Below are 12,672 nucleotides of genomic sequence, written 5' to 3'. Positions count from 1 at the left end.
GAGAGATTTCATTCTGATAAAGAGTGGGCGACTTGTTAAAAACGCTGAATACTGGGAGTTCGATTCAAAGCGAACAAGCTGATTGCGTGGTTTGTTTTCGTGACTTTTCTCCATGTGTAATGTGAATACGAACTGGTTTCTCTTAAGAATTTCGCTTTGAGAACATCATTTAATTTAGGTGGACAGATCACGTGTACTTTGTCATATTCAAATAACCTTATTTAACGTAACCTAAGTGACTTCAGCGAGACTATAGTTCAGAGAAAATTAGTTGTACTGCGTTTTTTTTATTTATTCTATAAATTCGTTTATTCTGTGAATGATACCGGTAATTTACGGGATTTATTTTTGTTTTAAGGAGGATTTGCTTAATCTCTGCTTTCTCCTTGAGTAATTTACAGCTGTTACCTTTTGCTGTGCAATTTTACAAATTGCAATTAGTGATCAATTTCTTTCTGCTCATCTGGCGTTATCTTTAATGTGACTTTAATCTCTGGAAATGATATTTTACATATGATTTGTACTAAACTCTTTGAATAAAAGTAATCTTATGGAGCATAACATTCTGATATTTGAGGAAAATGTAAAATTGAAAAACGTTGTTTTATGTTTAAAAGAGACAAACATTTTGCATTTTTCTACAAGATTTTCACAAGATTTAAATTAAATTTCTGAAATTTAGTATAGATTGCTAATTTCTTCAGAAGCCTCAATTTCTTAATTTCTTTTGTCATTAGTTACTCCTAATTTCATTATTCTTGAGTATTAGTGACTAACATTGACTGAAATTTTTGTTTTCGACTTTTACTCGAAGAAAGTAGCTTTTCACAGTTAGTTACAGTTAGTTTTTAATTATTTTCTTACAGTTAGTTTTTAGTTATTTTCTTAATAAATCTAAAAAATAAAAAAAAAAAAATACCGGGCTAAGAAATCCATCTTCCCAGCATAAAACTATCTTCTAATATGGACAAGGGATAGATGTCAAATAGGGGCGATTTTCAGTCAATTGATCAGAGCAAGAGCAAACTCCACTCACTCCCCTTTTTCCTTTCTCTAGATGTAATTTTACACTAATTATCTGCCACGTTTTCTTTCTCCCATTTCTTTTCTTTATCTCCTTCCCCGCCCAACACGCCTTCATAACGTATCACAAACATTTTGTCGCCTCCTTCTCACCTCATAGTCGATACCCCCACATGGCTCGTTGTTTTAGTTTCAATTTTCTTTTTTCCAGACACGTGCTACATATCAAGTGTGCGAGCTTTTCCCCCTTTCCCCGTTTCTACATCCTCCCAGAAGAAATTGGAATGATAGACCGCGCTACCGTTTGCCCATTTGGCAGAGTATAAAAACTCGCGAAGATCGTTCTGCTCTTAAACTTCCCAACCGCGTCCCATCTAGTTCTCATTTTCGCAGAACTCTTTCAACTCACCATTCAAACCTACATCTCGATGGCATTTAAGGTAAGTAACTGTTCGAATCTTCCTAGGAAATTTGAAAGGATTTTATAACTCTTTTTTATGTCCTTCGCGATGAACAGAAAAGATAGTTAAATCGATTTAGTGAAAAATTTTGTAGTTTTTTCTTTTTTTTTTTTTTTTTACTTAAGAATATTCCGCTAAAAATGTGCTTATTAGCCATTAATTTTATGGCATTCTGTACGAAGATGTAATATACTAATGAAAGTATGTTAAATAAATTGGCTGATACTAAATATTAAAGAATCCGGCTATTTAATAAATCTGTTATTTTTATGGCAAAAATATTATTAGTCTCGAAGTGCGATTTTGCGTAGAATTACTATAAGTGAGTCGTTTCACTTTTCACTGGAGTCTGTTGCCATTCGGCAAAATGAAAGAAATTTATCTTTTAAACTGAACCTGTCTGTCGTGAATTAACAAACTAAGCTCATTGAAAGCAATAGATGCAGTTATTAGAATATTCATCTCTTACTTTTGAATCGGTTTGATTTAAGCTATAAAAATGCATTTAATTCAACATATGTCTAATTAAAAATGTAAATATTTTCATAGACTGACGTTATATTTTTTATTACTTATTTCATATTTTGTAAAACTTTAATGAATTTTTTATTAACAAACTAAATGATATCAAAAAAAAAAAAAAAAAAAAAAAAAAAAAAACAGTTACTATACGGAGTAAAAAGTTTTTATCTCTAGTGCACCAAAGTATCTATCGGAAATTCTAAAAATATGCTGTTTTTAAATATGTCATTATTTTGCTGTTGAACTGAGTTTTATGCGGCGTTAATGCAAAGAACATTTTTACGTTCTCAATGGAAAGATTAAAAATAAAGAAAAATAAAAATTTTAATTACAAAGAAATTTATACCTTCCTTTTTATAAGATTTTAGATTTTGCCGCTGTGGTCAAATGATTGGGAGGCTTTTTTTTTAACGTTTTGTGTGTACCGCCTTTATTTATTAAATATCAAGTTCTTCGCACTTAAACCATAAAATTCAGTTCAAGAGCAATATCTCGAAATAGGTTTAAATTGAGCATATCTTTTGAATTTCCGATACGCAGTCTCACGCCCTGGAGATAAAAATGATTTTTCTGTACAACGTTACCATTGCTCGTTTTGAAATCCTTCAGTTTGTTAGCCAAAAATTCGTTGAAGTATTACAAAATATGAAATAGATAATAAAACAAATTTATTTCAAATTCCAAATTAAGGTTTCCCGATTCCCATATTCGGGTGGGGACGTACGTTATTCAGAATTTGATAGCTCTAGGTACCATTGTTTTATCACAATACGAGAAACATACATACATTTATGCAGATTCTTCATTATTTAATTTCTTTAAATATAACATAGGGCTGTAATATATAGTAGCAAGAATTTGAAAAGTGAATCGACATTTATAGTGAACCAACACAAAGTGCCAAAACAAAATTCATAGCCCTTCTGGAATAAGAAGTTTTGTAAACAATCTTACTGACACAGCTGAATAATGGTATGATGAACTTAGGAAAAACTAAAAAAGAAACAAAAAATGTATGCCAAAAATTAACACTGCATCGGGAATTCCAAATATATGCTGCTATGTTGCTTCTAAAATATTGTGATTTTGCTGTTGCATTGTTTGACGTAAGTGCGAAGAAAAGACAAAAGAAAAAAAAATGGTTTAGCGGGAACGAGTACGACAGCTGACTGAAAGACTACGAGCTCAGCAAGAATACAAAAAACCTTAACAAATCTTTTTGGGCGACCATTATAATTTAAAACTTTTCAGACTTTTTTCTCCCCCATAGATAATTTTGTCCAAATTTCATTTTCTTAAACCTTTATTTCAAAGACAAAGAAGAAATGCAATCTTTCATAATATCATTAAGCAATTAACCAGTAATTATTTTGAATTTCAAATTTAGCTGTTTTGTAATTCTGATCGCTACTAAATCAAGGAATTTAAATAAAATTAAAATGCCAGAGCCTTTATTTATGATAAAGTAAGCAACAATCGAAATATATAAATTATTATGCAAAAATAATTAATTCGGATTTTTTTATAAATGCTCCCGCACTTATCATATAAAAGGTTCAAACAGGTGTCCTTACAAGAAACTTCAGAATGCATATTCTTCGAATGTCACCATCTTGAGTGTTTTTTCAGAAGTACTGAAACCATATTTGGAATCCAAAATTCACTTTTATTATTCTATTCAAGTGTCAAACTATTAAAAGTTTTAATCGTAACACATATTTGTTTATTTCATATTTTGTGCATTTCAAGAATAAATACCATTGTAACTTTTCATTGCCCTATCTGTGATGCAAGTAAGAGTAATTCAAAGTTAGTCAAAATTCTGAGAAATAACCGAAATTTTTCGAAAACAACCAGCATTTTTTTGTAACATAAAAATGTATACCAGTACTTGCACTTAAAACGAAAAATTGAAAGAAGTAATGGAAATTAAAAAAAATAATCAAATTTATCAAAAACATAATCAAAAATAACAAATAACAAAATCAAATAAACAAACAAGTATCTCCGTAAATTTTACTTACAACTTACTAATATACTTTAAAAGTAATATTTCTTTAATTGAGATGAATATCAAATAACTAACTAAAGGTCAAGAAATAATAATTCCAGAAATGATAAATTTGAAGATAACGACAACGAACATTGGAAAATTTCTTTGTTATAATTTTGGAGACCAAGAATGGTAAAAGACACGATTTCTATCCGAGGGATCATCTTTTCCCAATTTTGAAGATACTAGTATCAGTCCAAATTTTAACTAATTGCTGTGGTATAAAGAAATGTAACAAAATGACCAAAATCTGATCGTATTAGTTGACTGATAATTGCTTCTATTATAAACAACTAGGAAAAAACATTTAGTTTACTAAGGATCGTCTTGATGTAAAACTGTCCTTGAAAGCTAAATATACTACAGGATCTCATTATGCAGCTTTGGAACCAAAGAAGACAAAAATAAGTTTTTCTCATTAAGATTTCAAAACTGAAAATATTTCTATATGTCGTTACCGTAATATGCTAGTTCATTTTAGATGCATCTTCATTTTTATTATATGCTTATTATATGATCTTTTTGTCAAAGAAGAGTTTAATAAACTCCCTCCACTTTTTTAAAATATCTAATCTACTTATTAACGTTGTTATATTAAACGCACAGTATGCAAGTTTATCTTACGCTTACGAAATTAGAATTAATTTTGAAATTTTGAAATTGTCCTAAAATTAACACAAAATTAAGGTTGAACCTAACTAAAAAGAATGAGGATGAGATAAAATAGTCTATTTTCTCATTTTAAAAAAATAATTATTTCAAAAAAGAAGCTGACTTTCGAAAACTTCATTATTCATTTTAATTAAATTTATTTTTTGATTTTGAAATATTCCATAAATATTTGAAATCTTGATTCATTGAAATTTAAGTTTCAAATTTTATTTATAACTTTAGAGCTTTTCTCATAATTGTTATTTTTGTTTTAATTTGGTTTGGTATTGCTTAGGTTTCTCAATATCTATACTGCGTAAACTCAAGAACGCTATAAAATGCAATTGTCAGCACATTGTAAAAATATACTCGAAACTAGTTACTTGAAGTCAACAGTAAAGAGAATTCGCAATAATAAAGAGCGGGTTAAATTCAGTAAACGGTTGGAATATTTACGTGGATAACGAGTACTCTGGGTCCGAATAATAATTATGGGAAAGGTATTCCTGCAGTACTCACGAACTGTGGTAAACTAAATCAGTTACCTATTAACATTTATCATCTTATCAGCAACTCCTTGCCGCAGAGATAGATGATTTTATTTAAACGGTATCAATAACTTCCTCCAAAAAATAACGATTCACTTTATAAGGTATTTCTTCCGCCTTCTTAGCATGCCTTCTTGGTGTAGTGGTTAGCACCCTCGACGCGTATTCGAGAGGTCCGTGGTTCGAGTTTCGGCAAGTCTATTGCTCATTTTTCATCTCTCCTGTTTCGAAATAACCTAATGTTTCTACAACTTTTTTAATCTATGCAAATATCTCTTTTCGGTAAGAGACAAAATTAGAAAAACAGCTTAAGAGAAATTAGAGTCATTGCATTCAGTTTCACTTACCCGTTTATTTCGGCTTGATAAAAGGTAATGTGCTTTTCATTATTGATAATATCATATATCAAGGCATTTTAATGCTTAAATAAGTGGGAAAGTATGATGAAATATTTTCCTAGTCTAAATATAAAAAGCGAAAGCACAGGTGAAAGGAACAAAAGGGAGAAAATGTCCATCAACATAACACAATTATGTAAAATAATTTTTCAATATGTAAACGAAAAAGGATAACGATGATTAGAATTTAAAGAGATTTTCAGTGCCTTCTTCCCCTTCGGACAGGTAAAAATAGCAGATCTTTTGCTTACTACCCGTCTATACTACCACGTATACCACAAAGCACTCATAGAGAAATGCAATAAACTCCTTATGCTCTTCCTCACTTAAAGGCTGACTGAGAAAAGGGAAGAAACCCAGTTAATCAAAATACAAGTAGGGACGAACTGTCATTTGCCATATTTTAGTGGTACGGCACTGCACAACTGATAGTTCCTTCCCCCTTGGAGTTGGAGACCTAAAAATTCAGCTATGTCCTAGCCGGGACTCTAACTCCGAATTTTCCTATTGTAAACTTGACGTGCTACCACTTACACTACGAAGGCACGCACGTGGGTATCGAATAATTCTTTATAAATTGACTTCTTTAAGACTAAAATTCTAGTCTTACGCCTGTATCCTGTTAGCTACGATGAAATTATTGCTTTTTCTAAAACTCACAGTAAACAACAGCAGTAGAAATTGCTAAATCTTACTGGCAGTACAACGGCAGATAGGCTAAGAACACTGCGTACTGGTAGTTTGTCCTAAGTTTTAACCCAAACAAAACCGTTGACTGCAATGCTGGTCCCGGTTCTTTGCCAATGCCTAATGTGAATATGAGGCACTTTCTCTTAAAATGTCCTTCGCGAATTCCCTCTGCTTAGTTCTCGATACAAATTTCTTGCCACAGCCAGAAATACATATACAGAGAGAGAGAGTCTAATAATAAGTATTTTAATCCTTAAATAAGCTTAAATAATTAATAACAAAAAATTAAAGAGAACTTTCAGTTAATTCCTTTAGAGTTTCTTCAAAAGTGTCTTCAAACCTTCCAGAACATAATAAAAGTAATTTTTGGAGGTCTGAGAAAAATTTTGATTTTGTATCTATGTTAAGTAATTGAAAACTTTTAATTCTGCGAATACGTAATTAATGAATTATTGAATTCTGTGTAATGTGTCGTTTGTTAAATAATTTTTATTTTAATAACAATAATTTAAGAGATCAATTTTCATTCTAAAATTCTCTCTTTGCGTTCTGGAATGCTTTTATGCTTTTTATGCTCTTTGTCGCTTAAGCTAACCAGCCATATTTGTTAACCTTTTCGTAGTGGCCGAGTTTAATACAAAGCGCAGGCAGAACACTATAATTATTCTGCCGCAACAAATGCAAGAATTTTTCAATTACACCTTTATGTAAAAATACTGAAATGTAACAAACATTCTACCAATGAGGTAAAACAATACATAGCAAATATTCATACCACTGAAGAAAGCTGCAAAACCATTTGGACAGTTGTAAATTCACCATAAATGTTTCACTGTGGCTGTTTCGATGTATAATTCGCAAAACATAGTATTGTAGTTCCTTCACTTCACTTTATGAATTCTAAATATGACATAAGTCACCCACTAAACATACCTATCACAGAACGCACAATTCCCTTAAAAGTTAGTTTTTGCTGTCACATGCAAAAGGCTGAAGGTAGGAAAACTTGACCTTGCGTAATATGAATAATACGTCAGATAGTTTTTATAAATGAAAGAATTATTATTAATAAGTTTAATTTCGTTTCAGTACTCATTCCTCTGGGCAGCCTTGGCTTGCACTGTGATGCTGGTAAACTCATATCCAAATCAACATAATATACAAAAGAGAGGCAGCATAAGGTTGTGCGGAGGCAGGTTGGCCTCGGCCCTAGCTCTAGTCTGCAACAGCACTTATCTCGATCCGCAGAAGCGAAACTATGTATATTCAGGAGGTAAATTGTATTTTCTAGTTACAAACGATTCTAAAAAGCAATCATGAATCTATCTAATTAAGCGTATTATGTTGGTAGAAAGGAGGCCAATTTTTCTAATAAATGTAGCAGCTTGTATTTTGAAAGAAAATAATTTTGCATAAAAGTCATTTTTATGTAACTTACATCGGAAGAAGTTTGTAACAAATAAGTAATACTAAAGAAAAAATAATAATTTCAAGCCGATTCCTACTTGGGTCAACAAAGAAAAATTTTATTTTAGTTCCTTTTATTAATATTATTAACATTTTTCGTTTCTAATTTATGAAGCTGATGGTGTTCTATAATTTCTCATTCTATCCATCTCTTGCAATGCCTCATTATTGCAAGGAACCTTTCCAGTGAGTTTCATGCAGTCCAGTTCTTCAATCAATATACCATCTAATGATTTCACACAACTAAGTGACCTATGCTTGACCTTACTGTATAATCTACAGTGCTATTTATTTATTTTAATAAGCAAGGGATATTTTAAACGGTTATATTTTAAGCATATAATATTATAACGTTAATATAGAAATATGGGGAGAATTTTCGCTACATGATGGGACATTACATCACCTTATCCAACTCTATAAAATTACAAATCTTTAATTCCATACACTGCAGAACTTACTTTAGAACTCTCTCTTACTGTTGCCACTTATGTTTTTTAAATATTAAAATCATATTTATCACACTCATGAACTATTGTTTATAAGTTGTTATAAATTTGATTTTTACAACAAGTGAGAATACCTAATAAACGGTCATTATTTGTAAGTCTTATAATACCTATATTTAATAAAAACGGTGTACCTTTAATTCCAATAAACGTGAATAAATAAGTAGGAATTGACTTTAATGCGTGAAAAAACCGTATTACATCAAGTGACATCCACTACAAGTTTGAAAATATTTATTTGAACTTGAGTGGATGAATAAAAAGTATTTTATTAACGACTGAAAATTTGAACAAGACATAGGAAGAGTGTGAGCTAATAGCAGGAATTTAAAAAGTATTTTAGGTTAGCTGAAATTGTTTCCGTAAAGCATTTTAAAAATTAGATTTACTTAATTTACTTAGTGTCCCTTGGAAACATACATGAAGAAGCCGTCGTAGAGAAAACAACGCGTATAGAAAACGTCATGTGAAGAAAGAAAGCAAGGAGAAAACACCGCAATTCTAAAACATAACAGTATAAGTTATTGTGGTAGAAAATAAGTTGGTTCAAAAAATAAAAACATTGCCGCACAAAACATGGCTTTATAAAATAAAACAGGCAGAAAACCTCGCTTGATGGTAACATCCCAAACACGTGCTTCTAGTCTTTAAAATTTTGATGCATGTTCTCATAATAATCTATAAGCGCAAGAAGAAATGTGAAATAACTTTACCTCTATATTTCCTACTTTTTAACAATATAATCATTTTTTATTGAAAAAACAAGGAGGAACATAAGCTTTCAAAACCCAAAAATATATAGAAATTAAAGGTACGCGGAGCAGTTAACATAATTTTAAATTTACGTAATTAACTACTAAAGGTCATGAGTTCATTAAGCTCCTTTATAAAGTTGATATTAATATTTTCCGTGAAAAATATAATATTAAAAAAAGATCAGAAAAAGAAAGAGTAATAATGCATTAAAATACTTATATTAAAATTATTTAATTAATTATCAAATTATTTGCGATGTTAATATCATGCGATAATTTATAGGTGCTTTAATTCTTCCCACAATATATTATATGACAACGTTTTATTAAAATTCCTTAATTCCCTAAGACGATGTTTTATGTCTCGATGTTTTCTTCTTGCTTCCTTTTCTCCAGCGATTTTTTGTAGAACAATGAATTCCTCTTGTGTTGGTTTCTCCACGTCGGTTTTTTCTGCGATGTTTCGCTTGTAGCCAACTACTTTAAAATTACTGGTAAATTCTGCTTAAATAAATACTGCTTCCAGATAAAAATTTCAAAAAAAAAACTTATTTTGTTAACCTGAATGCTTAATAGTTTCTCATACTTTCAGATAGTATTCCCAGTTGGGAAAATTCCTTCTCTGAATCCGATGCATTCGTGAGGCCACAGACAGCACTGGACTTTTTCAGCATCAGTAATGTACCTAGAAATACCAGAGGTATTGTGGATGAATGTTGCAGAAAAGCGTGTACCATCCAAGAACTCCTGTCATACTGCGGATAAGATAGCCCAGTCATCGCGGCGGCCCAGTCATGGCGGATAAGATAGCCAGACAAGGGAAATAAATCTCCATCAAATGATATATAGCCTAATGGATAGATTGCCGAATGTTATATGGACAAGCTAATGCTCAGTAGTTGGGATCAAAAAGCAAACTTTTTTTAATTAATTTAAATACAAAATAATCAATTTATTAGCTAGACATAAGGTATAAAATGTAAACAACTTTTTTTCAAATTTCTTTACATGTTATATAAATTATTTAAAGTATGCAAACAGTTTTAGGAAACCTCACTGAGTAATAATTACGATTACCTCTTTGGCTAATAACCACAAATTTTTTATATCAAGGTCCTTCATTACAATGTGCCTTCAATATTAGACAGAAAATGCAATTCGGGAAACTCAAAATATCTTCACAGTTACAGCTGCATTACTTTTATTTCCTATCCGGAATAATTAATCATGGATGTAAATTTATATATTTATGAAATATATTGTGTACCAAAGAGTATTATTACTGCAATCGTGTTTTTTCTTGCTAATTTCAAGCAAGCCTTCGAGAAAGTTTAGAAAAGCACGATTTCAGAAACATATTTCATTTCATCTTGAATTTCTCTTACAATTAAAAGTTTCAAAACATCCTTACTATCGAAATAATTTGTTTTCTAAACCATGTGATTTATTCTTGAATACTGCCCAACTACTGACCATTACGAATCTGATTATGGTATTTAATGTAAAACTGGAAAGTATTGTATTCATCAATTGAAACAGATTTGAACAGTGAAAGCTTGTTTTCTCGACTGGAAAAAATCTTGCTTTTTTTAAAGGACCTACCCTTTTGTGCTGTTATAAAGAGAATGTATTTGATGTGATTTATGGTTTCGAGGCACTTTCTCACATTTAAATTAATGCACATTCTATATGTAGATATTTTTTCATGCTTTCATTAAACTATTCGTTATCTAAATGTCTGTGAGTATTTTCTTCGGTATTTAGGTGAAACATGGACGTGAGCATTTAACTTCTGACATCTAAAGTAACTTGTCCTGCCTATTATTTAATAGCTGTCAATAAGAATTATATGCAATGCTTGATTACTTATCGCTTGCGGTACAGCTTAACATTATACACAAGGCAAAGGTAAAACTTAAAATATGCTTTACCAGCCACAACTCGTGGCCATTACAAAACTAAAATGATAACGTATTAAAAAGAAGAGATCTCTAATTACACTTTACAATAATAGTTGCTTTCCTTTTTTTTTTTTTTTTTTTGCTAAATGTGATTACAGTAATATCCTAACTCATATTTGCAAAACAATGGGATCAAAATCGAATATTTAAGCCCTTAAAAGACCTATTAACACGAATCTTAAAAGAAATGCTTCTGAAAGATATGTTTCTCCCAGGTGTATGAATGGATTTTATCCAGAAATATAGTATACAGAAGATCAAGCTTTCACTGATTCGTTCCTCTCTAACCTATGAATATCAGAGTTTTCAGGGAAACTCTTTCCCCAGAATCGTAAAATATTACCGCTACATAAGCGAAATAGGCTTCTGAATGCAATTGTTGAACAAAAGTTGAGCCTAAAAAAGTCTCCCATTCATATTAAAGCTGGATGGTGGTGGTGGTGGTGATAGTAGATTAATGGCGCAAAGCCTCTAAAGACCATATGCGCCAAACACAGGATTTTTGTTTTCAATATACAAACTAAAGTACAAATTTTAGATAAAGAACAATGTCTAAATTTAACAGCACACTTATAAAATCAAAGCAAGTAAAAAGAAATTGAAATGGTGGGATGAAAATGCTGATTATGATTAAGATAATGAGATATGCAATATAGATATAAAATCCTAAAACATCTGATTCATTAAAATTCTAACATAAAATCTCAAGACAAAAATCAAATTAAGTAACGGAAACCTGTTTCTTTCAGGTAGTGAAACAAATTGGGATTCACCTCTCTTCCAATTAAACGGTCGAGAGGAAGGTCGCAGCTATTAAAATACTTCTCACGAAGACTATTAAAATATGGACATTCAATTAAAATGTATTAACTGACAAACAGTACAATTTGGACAAGCATGTTCATTCTGAGCTTTTAGTAAATAGCTATGTGTCGCTCTAGTATGACCTGTTCTTAGTAGAGTCAAAAGAACTTCCTCCTTACGATTGCTAGTAGTATCACAATGCTCTATTTTAGGCTTCACAATTCTCAACTTGTTATGAAGTTGAATGTGCCAAAGTTGCTGCTATATTTTTCTGATCTTCTCTTTGATAACACAACAGATATCTCTAAAACGGATGAAGCGGCCGGGCATTTCAACAGCAGATTTCGCTGTGATGTCCGGCAGCTCATTGCCTTTTATTCCTATATTTCCGGGGACCCAGCATTACACAATTTCATATCCACAAGTTGTTAATTTAATATTCAACTTGAGTACATCTACTATCACAGGATTCTCGGTGCTAAAAAAGGATTCTAAAGCTTTCAATGCACTGTAAGAGTCTGTATTATAATGAATTTTCCATGGTGCAGCGTTGAGATGTACAAAAGCGCATAATAGTATATGGCAGTCAGTTCGGAGGTTGAGACCGAGGAAGCGTCGTGTAAAAATTTGCCCTCCGTGTGGTCACCAATTATAAATGACATCCCAACATAACAAGTTGATTTAGATACATCCGTATATATGGAAACATAATTGCTGCAACTATGCTTCGCTCAGCAAAAATTTGTCTGTAGATGCTCTCATTTAGTTGTTTTGACGTAACTGTGGAAAATATCGAGAAACTGGTTTTGTGCATTTTCCCAAGGTGGGAT

General features: G+C 31.3%; 1 protein-coding gene across 1 annotated transcript; it reads left to right on the top strand.

The window, feature by feature from the left end:
* The first annotated feature begins 1,360 nt into the window (after positions 1–1,360).
* Positions 1,361–10,812, top strand: LOC146995694 (bombyxin F-1-like). Its single transcript, XM_085822920.1, has 3 exons — positions 1,361–1,463; positions 7,436–7,619; positions 9,670–10,812. Exons 1-3 carry the CDS (start codon positions 1,452–1,454, stop codon positions 9,840–9,842), a joined length of 369 nt encoding a protein of 122 aa, XP_085679046.1. The 5' UTR covers positions 1,361–1,451; the 3' UTR covers positions 9,843–10,812.
* Positions 10,813–12,672: the final 1,860 nt, after the last annotated feature.

Source organism: Stegodyphus dumicola, chromosome 8 (genome assembly GCF_044657685.1).
Source record: "Stegodyphus dumicola isolate Sdum_Otavi_A_Nest chromosome 8, ASM4465768v1".
In the NCBI taxonomy this organism is placed as follows: Eukaryota; Metazoa; Arthropoda; class Arachnida; order Araneae; family Eresidae; genus Stegodyphus; species Stegodyphus dumicola.
Note: the sequence above shows the minus strand (reverse complement) of the source record. Positions and strands in the feature narration are given on the sequence as shown.